Here is a 12,192-nt window from a genome sequence, read left to right on the forward strand (position 1 = left end):
GTTAGGATATATTTTTAGAATTATCGTCAATTAAATTTCGCATAACTAGAAAAATAAGTCTAATAACAAATACCAGTACTCAGGGGTCAGGGAGGGACGGAGCCAGAAGCTCACTTAGTAGGTTAATTTAAAAAATAAATTGACGGGGGGTAAATATTTAAAATTTTAAGTTAATTGATGTCCAAGTATTTCTACGTGTCAGTGCGAAATCAGTGCATCTTTCTACGTGTTGCATGCCTAGACAAAGAGTGCCTGCATGCGATCCACCGGTACGTATAGATCACGATAAAACTACGATGATACCGCTCGACCGAATGAATGTCATTCTCTTCTTTCAAATTAGACTTCGCATGAAAAAGAACGAACAGCGATTGATCAAAAGCTACCCACTCTTCTTAACCCCTGTGATCATGAAAGGCACATTTGCTTTCGTAACCTTCGTACTGTTGTCGGCGATCTCAGCAGTGACCCTCGGCGTCCACGACGATCCCGTCATAGTCCAAGTCACAGACCACAATCACGGCGAAAATGGAGTGTTGGGAGCGGAGAGGAAGTTTCAGGTGTTCATGGAGGAGTACGGAAAGTCATACGGCAGCAGAGAGGAGTACTTGCGGCGGCTCGGGATATTCGCCCGGAACCTGGCGAGGGCGGCGGAGCACCAGGCGCTGGACCCCACGGCGGTCCACGGCGTCACGCCCTTCTCCGATCTCTCTCCGGAGGAGTTTCACCGCATGTACACCGGCCTCAGGGGACATCCCGGCGCCGGCAACGGTTTGCTGTCGGAGATGGAGGTTGCAAAAGGAAGCTTGCCGGAGAGCTTTGATTGGAGAGAGAAAGGGGCTGTTACTGAGGTTAAGTCGCAGGTGACCTTTTACATATTTTGATTGTGAATTTGATATAATTTTGTTTTTGCATATGCTCAGCTCAGGCTCTGTATCATGGCAGAGTTACGTGGGCAAATGGCCTGGAATTTTTGAAAATTGTAAATTTTACCCTAAAATGTTTCACTTTTTACCCCCAAATTTATATGAATTTTTAAATTTGTGCCCCTGACTTTAATTTCTAACTCCGCCACTCGAGCATGCTCCGTCCTTTTTTGGGGTTGTCTTTTTTTTTTTTTTGGGTGTGTTTCTTTTGTGATCCTCATAAAAATAAGCATTTTATTTTATTATCAGTTTATATTTATGCAAAAATAAATTAAATGATTAAATTGACCTATCTTGATTGGAGGGATACCAAGAGATGCCCTATAAAAAACTGGATCCATGTTGTGTGGGTAATTAGTAACTGATACTCTGTTTTATGTAATCGGAACTCGTCATATTTTTTAGTGATAGATTATAATTATCGAGCTAGCTTATTGTTATACAATGGTGTTATGACTGAATTTGATCGGTCAGGGGAAATGTGGATCATGCTGGGCATTCAGCACGACAGGGGCTATGGAAGGAGCACATTTCATCAAAACCGGGAAGCTCCTCAACCTCAGTGAACAACAGCTTATAGACTGCGATCACACTGTAAACATTCCACTATTCACTTCCATAGTTACAAAAAAAAAAAAACAATATTATACAAACAATTAACAGAATGTACGATATTTGTGTGGGAAGTGCGATGCGAAAGAGAAGGATAGCTGTGACAACGGATGCCGGGGGGGTTTGATGACGAACGCGTACAAGTATGTCATGGAAGCCGGCGGGGTGGAAGAGGAGACCTCGTACCCCTACACCGGAAAGAAGGGAAAATGCAGATTCGACAGAGACAAAGTGGCCGTCCGAGTCGCCAACTTCACCAATGTTGCTATGGATGAGAACCAGATCGCGGCTCATCTTGTCCACCACGGTCCTCTTGCAGGTATATTATATATCTCTCTCTCTCTTCCATAAGCCTAAAACCCTGCTTATCGTACCGGATAAAATTGCAGAAGTGTTTTCTCTGTGATTGTGAACAACTTCCCTGAGCAAACTCAAGGAAAAATTGAATTTTTATATGTATACTTTAATTTTACTAATTAAATTTTATGGATCTTCTTCCTTATTTTTTTTTTGTTTGTTTGCAAATTTAGTACTAATTAAGTGCCATCTTCTATACAATACAAAATTAATAAATGTATGAGCTGTAGTAATTGTTTTTAAAATTTATTTTTGGCTCCCTTTATTAGCATTAAATAGTAAACATTAACTAATAGAAAAAATGCGCTGCTCTTATCAATGGACACACTTTCTAATATCTTTAGCCTGCGACAAGCCGAAAATGGATACAACCTTGAAGTTTCCTGAAAAACTTGTGTTGCTTGATTATGATTACTTTTTTGGTTATAAGAGTTGAAAATAATAGAAATATTTGTCAGATTCGATAAATTCTGTAGACTATGATTCTTCTAAACTTGTGTCTATTTCGATTTTGCTTTATAATTTAATTGAGTGAATGCACACAGTTGGGCTGAACGCTGTGTTCATGCAAACGTACATCGGGGGAGTGTCGTGCCCGCTGATATGCATGAAGCGGCGGTTGGACCACGGAGTGTTGCTGGTCGGCTATGGGGCCCACGGCTTCTCGGTGCTGAGGTTCAGCAATCAGCCGTACTGGATCATCAAGAACTCATGGGGAAAGAAGTGGGGAGAGAATGGATACTACAGGCTGTGCCGTGGCCGTGCCATGTGCGGTGTCAACACCATGGTCTCTGCTGTTTTGACTCGAGCCACTTCATAAGCAACATAATTAAGCTCTGTTCAATCTATAGCTTGGTCGTCTGTGTCTGTGTGCTTGTTCTGTTTACTTATTTATCTCTTTTCACTTCGTTACGCGTAACACCTTGTAGACAAGTTAGTGACATTATATATAAAATGAAGATTTTCTCTTTTTTTTTTTTTTTTGGCGGTGAACTTCCAACGAAAGTAATAAGAATAACAACCTTGTCGCTAACAAATAAAGGTTTTGGTTGTGACACAAATTTTTGTCGTATCCACCCCGAACCTTTTCAAGTCATTAGATGCTACATATATAATATGCGTTTAATCGCATCCAAAAATCATCCGAATAAAAAAAATAAAAATAAAAAGTCATCCGAATTTAAAAACAGTAACTCTAATCTAAAAGCCCAATTTGCCCTAGTTTTAAGAAATCTAAAAGCCCATTGTCAATAAAATAAAAAGTACACAATAAAGGAAAAGAAGTACGTAATCAAGAATATCTCAAAACAAAATTGTTCTATGACAAAACAAAACCTTACATTTTTATTCCAACTAAATTCACCACCGACGGTGTACATCACTGCATGCAGATAATCCTAAGTTCTAAACCTTTGTTCGGGTATTAGCAAATTTAAATTTGTGCAAAAAAATCTAACAAGTTATTTTTCTTATAGGTTAGATAATGTAACAGTGAATATATTTTTTGCATGTAAAATTCAAATCATCAGTAGATCATATTAAGAACGTTCCTTTTCTGACTATAAGCATATATGTTAACAAAAAACATATTCCGATTTTACGGATACACCGTTTAATATTTATTTGGGCTAGTTAATATATCAAATTTTGAAGTAACTAAGCTATTAAAAATTGTGAATTGGTAAATAGCTAATTTTTGGTAAATATATCCGCTCGGATGATGCGTAATTGTGTGGACAATTCGAGCATCCCATATGTATTTATATGCGTATTACGAAAGGTTAATTATATAGTAATTTTATTATGTTTATAAGGTTATTATAGCGGATCCAATAAATATTTAGGTTATATATTTATTTATGAACTGTAATCTATATTGTTTAGACTTACATTTAGTAGGAGCTTAAACTAAATGCTTAACCTCTACTCCGTTGATCAGTTAAAAAAAAAAATTGCATCATTTTTAGTACTACAAAAATTAGATTTTACAACGGAATCTCACTTCGTTTGATACATATATTCCGGAAATCAAACACAATTTTTTCGCATAAATCCCTCCGACTACGCAATAGAAATTCTACTATAGTGCATAATAATTTAAAGCGACCGAGGATACAATTCACGTAGATATAGTAAGTTTTGCTCGGGATGTTTTTAAATGTAGTCTTTCGAATCAATCAAAATAAATCATGGTTACAAACTCCATACATAAATCCAAGGACAAATCTACACTTAAGCCCCCCTCAATTTATTTTTGCACATTTTTCATAAATTTTTACATATTAACCCCCTCGAACCTTTTTTTTTTTTTTTTTTGCATATTAACTTCCCCCTAATTTAAATTTCTGCCTTCGTCCCTGCATAAATCACTTTAGTATTTGTGCTTAACTCAACATACATATAGCTATAATTTGCACACATTCACCAAAGAATGAAGTATCACACCTACATACTACACAAAATACCAGACCTTTAAACAAATGTTCGTCGTGTGTAAAGAGAATTCTAGGAGCATTGTACAAATATTTATAGTGACCATGGTTATTAAGATGTAAATTAATTAGTGTTTCAGAAAATATTCCGGAGCATGATATTTTGTGTAAGATCGAATTTAAACAATGTATCACCAAATAGGGAAACCAACGAAACCATACAAGACATATTTTTTAATATATAAATGATCATAGGTTTAGTATTTTTAATTCCACTTATATTAATTTTTTACATTAGTCGACCAATTTAAGTGATTTAATTCAGAATCTAATAGAACATGGTTGCTCCTTTTTTAACGGCCGTTTGTTTTTAAAACAATGGTGTTAAATTAGTGGAGCATAAAAGTCTAGGATATTGACACGAATAATACTTAATGAGTGTGACTTATCATATATAACCCAAAACTCAAAAATTGACAAAAAATAGTATTACAAGTAGGTGAGAGAATTTAATTTTTTTACAATTACCCTCTACCCATTAATGAATAACACTCCCTCAACACACACACTTTGTTGTCCATTTTTTTTCTTCAGAATACATAGCTTGGGTTGCCGATTTTTTCTTCAGAATGCAAGGTCTTCTCCGCCTGTGGGTCGCCAGAGTTTCTTCACGACGGTCGTCGGAGTCCTTCTTCACGTGGGTCGCCGGAATCTAGCTCGCCGATGGTTTGTTTCCTAAACACAGTTTAAACCCATTTTGCAATAATGCTAAACCCATATGAAACACATTTTTTCCTGCAAATCCAAATGACGGTTTGTTTACTGCAAATCCAAAGTTATTCTTCAAAACTTCAAGGTCTAAGGTTCTTCTTCATGCAAATCCAAGATCCAAAACTTCTTCAAACATATTTTGTAACTTCGCCCTGTAACAAATAAGAACAAGTTTAATTGTTTTTGATTCATTTTGAAATAGGTTCTAATGCATTTGTGAGTGATTAGTTTGCCAAAAAAATGGAGATTTTTTGTTATGTTCGCGACTTTTCCAGGCGTCACGAACTGGATGCACTTAGTGACACTTGTGTCACGAGCTGGATATATTTCGATGTTAACAACCGTGTTTTAATATTTGTATTTAATGTGACCGAACGTATATCAAGAGGGTGGTACTCTTACGCTTTTACTTCCTACCAACTTAAATTACCCAAGCTTGATGCAAACATTGTACGCTCGGTTGAAGTGACCCCTGCAGCGCATTCAATCTGAGGTAAAAGCACTCACGGATAGTAAATTGAACTTAAAACCTAGAATGCATAAACATTCTTAAGAACAAATGTGGCACTGATGCGAATGTCTCCACATTTATGCACACATATATAACCACCTGGTTAGGTAAAGTACAGTGAAATTATGCAAGTTTTTCATATTGTGGAATAAAGAAAGATTAGAACAAATATGTTTAGAAGCACCAAAGTCAATTATCTAAGAATTATTTGGAGAGGAAGAAAGATCTTAACTGTTGTTATAATAGTAAAAACTGGATGCGAATGAGGCCACATTGAAGTCATTTGAAGCTCTAGCTCCATGAGTGGTAGTGAGCGAGTTAGACAACATGTGGATTAGGTGATGAACTTGCTCAGTGGTGAGGTTAGGGACCATAGATGAGCCAGATTGATTCTGAACTTAAGATCCTTCAACTGCATTGGCTTGGTTTTTGAATTTTGATTTGTATCCAGGTGGGAAACCATGTAGCTTGTAATATTTGTCGATTGTGTGTCCTTCCTTCATGCAATGTGTGCAAAAAGGACGGATTTTCTTGATGATCTTCCTGTTAGGAATTCTTGCCCACGAGAAGATTTATTTGTAATTTTCGCTGAAATATTAATAAAATAAAGGTTTGACATTTATAATCTATTTGAATTGAAAGCGTTATCTACTATGGCAAATAGTTACAACAAACATTCATCAATCTTTAGTCTTCGTATTAAACTGAGTCACGTGATAGGCACCTGAGCTCGGGCGGTGAACTAAAACAAGGCCGGTGACTGATAAAGCCTGGGTAGCTGTATCCGAAGTCACATATGTGGAACACAAGTGAAGTTTGATCACTTAGTGGGAGCATTCTACACTTGTGGTAAGTGTACGATCCAGACAAACTTTGGTTATGGATGTGTCGTGTAAGGACCGTTACGACGCACCAACCAGGGTCACTATGATGGTCACAGTGAGACTTGATCTAAATCCTGAAGTGTTCATGGACTTCTAGGTCTTGTTACTTAGTTCTTTGATTCATCACGTTACAGACCAATTGAGGTTGCATAAACAGATGTTTTGGGAACTCGGGACTTGATCGGAGAAGGGAAATGTTTCACAGATACGGAATCCAGCCATCCTGAAAGAAGGTAAACGTTCTATCACTTAAGGGTTGATTTCAGAACCGATAGATTGCGTGCACTCTCGAAGTAAGTAACGTTCGAGAGAATCTTTTGCTGGGGAAGCAACAATGCTTAGGGCTCATAAGTATGAGAAAGGTATAATGAAATAATTGACCTCTTCTCGATACGGGTTGAACCTGGAGGATCTTAATCACGTACTGACTATATCAGTGGACACTCGTCACGATGAGTAATATAATTCTAGTATTAAAGGAGAGTTCAGTCTTAGCTTACACGGTGGAGTATTGACTAAGATTAGATGAATCGATCGAAAAAGAGAAATGACTATTTCGTCTTTTTGATCGGATTCGTTAAGCTTCAACTACTAGGTCCATAGTCCTCGATTCGGCTTCGGTAAAGACGAATAGGAACTTTCTAATAATAAAGATTTTATTATTATAATCTCACATGTTGTAATATGATTAGCAGTATACATTTGGAAATTTGTTTATTTGTCGAATTACCTATTTATAGTGGAATTAATTATTTATTGTTGGATCACATAAATAATTAATTGAATTTTGAGTTGGGCCTTATGGACATTGCAAAATTCGAAATTCCTTGGCCCATGGAGAAGCAATTAATTCGTCCATACCCGCAGTGGGTATATTGGGAAAACGCCCAAAAACGAAATCTTTTGCTCATGGATACATAAAATTCAAAATACCCATAGTGGATGTATTGGGAAATCGCCCAATTTTTCTCTTTGATGATTTAAATAAAGAGAGAATAATATTTAAAAGGAAATAAGATATTTGTCTTTATTCTCTCTCTATTTAAATTTCTAATATCTAGGAGATAATATTAGATTTGGTATTATCTCACTATTTAAAAGGGAATAAAATATTGCCTTATTAAATAGATTCCTTATTTAAAGGAAGATATTATGGAATAATATATCCTAGATTATGATCTGAGAGTTAAGAGAGAAAGTAGGAATTTAAATAAAGATCTGACGGTTGATCGATTGGAGACTAGGGTTTCCTAAAACTTCTCCATTCTACCACTATAAATAGGGGGTATAGGGTTGAACAAAAATCATCCAAAAATAAAGGAAAAATTTCGTCCATTCCCTCTCTGTGGTGGACGAAAATTTCTCTCTCTCCCTTCCCCTCAGAACTCCGTGATTCCAATCCCATAAACACGGTGCGGCTTGAAGTTATCCTGAAGTTTCATAAACAACACGAAGGAGTAATCTTATAAAGACTAAAGACGGATTTGTCAAAACTTGAAAATTCAGTTCGTGAACCCAACGAGTAAGCGTCTCTAGAACTTAATCTGAAATTTTATCGATTGCTTGCTCGCTCTCATACTTTAATAGTGCACACAAGTAAATCTAGATTCTTGTTTAATAACCACCTTAATTAGCTTTTGAGTAGCATAATTAATTTTCGCACGGTTATTAGGGTGAATTAATCACCAACACTTCCTCTGGTCTTCCTTGATTGCCATAGCCACCGATCCAGATAGGTCTTGTGCACCAAGAACATCTGCTCCACTGGATCGTTGTTTTTCTTCTTGTGACACCATAGAGATGACGTTGTTGACTGGAGGCAAATGATCCATCATCAAGACTTGTCCATGAACAGTTGTGAAAGACTCATTCAATCTCATGAGGAACTTCATGATGTATTTGCTCTTAATGAAATCGAGCAACACCTTCGATCCTCCACAGGTACAAGCGCGGGTTAGCTTGAAATTGTTGAGCTCTTCATATAAGGTCTTCAATTTTATGAAGTAAACACCGACTGTGTTCTGATCTTGAATAAGATACATGATATCTATTCGCAGCTGAAAAATCCGAGGTACGTTGGATTGTTGGAATATTTCTTCAAGATCCTCCCAGATCTCCTTCGCTGATTCTCCATATTGCACGCTGGAGAATATTTCCTTAGAAACTGAATTAAGAATCCAAGATACTACCATATTGTTGTTTCTCTTCCAAGCTGTGAGGTGATTCATATCTGAGCCATTTGGTTTCGGAATTGTTCCGTCGATGAAGCAAAGCTTATTCTTCACTGAAAGCGCGATCTTCATAGAAGGGCTCCAGGAGTGCCATCCATCACCTTCGTAACCAGAGTCAATCATGTTGAATCGAAATGATGAAGAAAGTACGGATCAAGCGTCTCATCAACGATTGAACGCGTCGTTGTGATTCCCATCGCAGATTCCTCTGTTTGCGTTCCTCCAAGATTCGTCGTTCCTCCAAGATTCGCCATTGAACAATTGATGAAGATGAAAGCTGGAGAAGCTGAGACGAGGATGGACAATCAGAATCAGATGTAGAGTTGCGCAGAGCGCTCTGATACCATCTTGAAACCTAGCTCGGATAGAGAGAGTTGCAAGAATTGGGGAAGAAAAGGAAATAAAGATTGTATTCAATGTAACAATAAATTACAAGCACATCAGTTACTTAAACAACTAACAAAGACCGTAAGTCAATATTTACAAAAGTGCCATGAAGGCAAGCCACGTCAAAATTGACCAAGTCAATGAAAAGGCCAAGAAGAAAAGAAGACGAGCAATCATCGTCGCTGTTTGAGAACTTCCCGGAGGATGCGTTGATGGATATACTCCTCCGGCTCCCCTACCCTAACACAGCCATTCGCAGTGGCTCCACGTGCAGGGCATTATGGTCGGTGGTGTCATTGCCGGAGTTCATCCCCGCCTTCCTCCGCCGCCACCAGTGCTCCCCGTCGTCTACCCTCCTCGTAAAAGACATGGCGTTCACCGTGAAGTGAAAGGGAAAGAAGTTTGTGGACTCCGCTCAGATAAAGCTGGGAACAAGCGTGAACTCCATGTGCGACGACTTGCTGGTCGGAGTCAAGGCGGGAATTCTGTGGCGACCCGGAAGTGCCTCGTCATCCCCAAGCCGTCTCCCCTGCACGGCGGCCGGTGCGCACTCGTCGCTGCGAGTATCGCGTTCTCCAATTCAGTCGCGATTAAAGAGGCAACAACGCTGCCATCTTCAGCTCCAATACCGGTCGGTGGAGCGGCCCCGTCGAGGCGCCGAGCATGCAGTTCGATTTTGACGTGGCGGCCTGTAGAGACGGTAAGCTCTTCTGGGTCGAAAACTTGCGAAAAAGGAACGCGGTGGTGTTCAACCCCTTTGTGGCTGCAAATGGACCCAAGTCGGCCTCCCCAAGGACCCGGTGACCGACGTGTCAAAGTTTGTCGGGAGCAGGATGTGTACCGGAGTCGTGCAGGGTTGCAGTGAGGACCGAGCCTTTGACCAACCAGATGTCCGCGCTGGCCTTGGACCCACTCGATGGCGACGTCGTCTTGATGATGTACCCAGAGTTCAACGTCTACCTATTCCATATGGAGAAAGACGAGCGCACTCTAGCCTTCCGACTCTCAATTTCTCAAGTAAGCTGCAAGTTTACGTTACCATTCGTCGTTACGCGTCCCATGTCGCCCATCACCATCCCTGCACTTCCTCGTGGATATGACAGCTGACATTCAACATTTTTTTTTATCTACCTTGGCTTATACATGTTCTATATCAATCATAAATTTTGTTTCTTTTTATGCTTTTGGTGCAGCTTAGTTTCCATTCTCTTAGTATAATGGATTCCTGAATGTTGAAGATCAGCTCTCTTCGATCCCAAACGCTGTAACTTCTTCGATTATCTTCTCCGGTGAAAACTTTTACAAGCTTCGTCTCCAAGTCATAACTCCCGTATCTCCTTTTAGACCTAAGTACAACCTACCTTGTCAAGAACTCCCCTGAGAAATAACCTCTCAGTTCTTGACTAAGCCTCACAACATAGATCTCTCAAAAGGAATAACAATACAAAATGAGCTGAATTGAATTGAACTGATAACTAACTACTGAGACTTTATACATAAGTCATATCCCTAGTTTGTTACAAAGGCTTTAACCTCCACCGTTGATACTAATCCCTCAAGCCGAGATCCTGCCACGTCATGAAAATCCAACAGCCAACGCACTGCTGTCCTTAGCTCGCAGCTCGCTCAACTTCTTAGTTCGCAGCTCGCTCAACTCCGCAGCTCGCTCAGCTCGCTAGGATTAGATCATGCCCACAGAAGGTCTTGGTGCTTACTTCAACATACTCCACCTCAGTGACAAGGCCTTCAGCTGAAATGACTCAAACAGTTTATCCTTTCCCTTATCCATGATTCATCGTTCAACTTCTGGTAAGACTCAATGTGAGCCGACTCCTAGGAGTTCAAGACAGTGCTTGAACTTGCCTAGAGTCACCACCTTAGTTCCACATTCTGCAGGGTTATCATCAGTTCCAACCTTGCTGACCCTGACCGTGCCATCAGCAATCTTCTCGCGTATAAAATGATACTTTATATCAACATGCTTTGTCCGATCGTGAAACACAGGATTCTTGCAGAGATGAAGAGCACTTTGACTATCTGAGAACACAGTCACAGTCTCATCATATACCTCTAGTTCCTTAAGCATTCCTTGTAGCCAAATGCCTTCTTTAATTGCTTCTGTAGCAGCAATATACTCAGCCTCTGCAGTTGACAAAGTCACCACTGGTTGGAGTTGAGACTTCCAACTTACACAGTTGCCACACACTAGAAAGAAGTAGGCTGTTGTAGACTTTCTAGTGTCCTGACCCCCTGCATAGTCAGAGTCTACATACCCTTCAACTTCAACCTTTTCTCCTTGCTGTCTGTAGATCAATCCCAAGTGTGTAGTACTGCACAAGTATCTTAGGAGCCACTTCATTGCTAACCAGTGTTCTTTTCCAGGTTTAGACATAAACCTACTCAACACACTGATTGCATGAGCAATATCAGGTCTGGTACACACCATGGTGTACATTACTGAACCAACAGCACTTGGATAGGGTACTTCACTCATGTACTCCTGATCTGAGGCTGTCTTGGGGCTTTGAGAACTTGACAGCTTGAATTGACTTGCATGAGGTTGTCTCACTGGCTTGGAACCCGTCATAGAGAACTTGTCCACCACCTTTTCCAGGTAGTCTTGCTGTGTAAGCAACAGTCTGCCATTTTCTCTGTCTCTGAAAATGTTGATTCCCAGAATTTTCCTTGCATCACCAAGATCCTTCATGTCAAATTCCTTTCTTAGTACCTGCTTTAGCACTGAGATCTTCTTTGTTGATTTGCTGATGAGAAGCATATCATCCACATAAAGCAGTAGATACACGGCTTCAAGGATATTTGACCCTTTGAAGTAGAGACAAGAGTCAAAAGAACTTCTCTGATATCCTTGTTTCAGCATGTATGAGTCAAACCTCTTGTACCATTGGCGTGGAGATTGCTTCAGTCCATAGAGAGACTTTTTGAGCAAGCAAACCATGTCTTTGCCCTTGTGGACCTCAAAACCAAGTGGCTGTTCCATGTAGATAGTCTCTTCTAACTCTCCATGAAGGAATGCAGTTTTAACATCCATTTGTTGCAGCTCAAGGTCAAACTGAGTTACTA

At 39.5% G+C, this 12,192-nt stretch overlaps 2 protein-coding genes across 2 annotated transcripts; one reads left to right on the forward strand and one right to left on the reverse strand.

Moving 5' to 3' along the window:
- The first annotated feature begins 322 nt into the window (after window positions 1-322).
- On the forward strand, window positions 323-2,870 carry LOC149379109 (Papain family cysteine protease). Its single transcript, XM_089602710.1, has 4 exons — window positions 323-863; window positions 1,401-1,520; window positions 1,614-1,857; window positions 2,441-2,870. Exons 1-4 carry the CDS (start codon window positions 351-353, stop codon window positions 2,713-2,715), a joined length of 1,152 nt encoding a protein of 383 aa, XP_089458836.1. The 5' UTR covers window positions 323-350; the 3' UTR covers window positions 2,716-2,870.
- A 5,305-nt stretch (window positions 2,871-8,175) lies between these two features.
- Window positions 8,176-8,847, reverse strand: LOC149379110 (uncharacterized). The gene has a single exon (XM_089603956.1). The coding sequence runs from the start codon at window positions 8,845-8,847 to the stop codon at window positions 8,176-8,178; it is 672 nt and encodes a 223-aa protein (XP_089460082.1).
- Window positions 8,848-12,192: the final 3,345 nt, after the last annotated feature.

The sequence above is a fragment of the Urtica dioica genome, chromosome 12 (assembly GCF_054948205.1).
Source record: "Urtica dioica subsp. dioica isolate 48M chromosome 12, U.dioica_male_clone48M_v1_H2, whole genome shotgun sequence".
Classification (NCBI taxonomy): domain Eukaryota; kingdom Viridiplantae; phylum Streptophyta; class Magnoliopsida; order Rosales; family Urticaceae; genus Urtica; species Urtica dioica.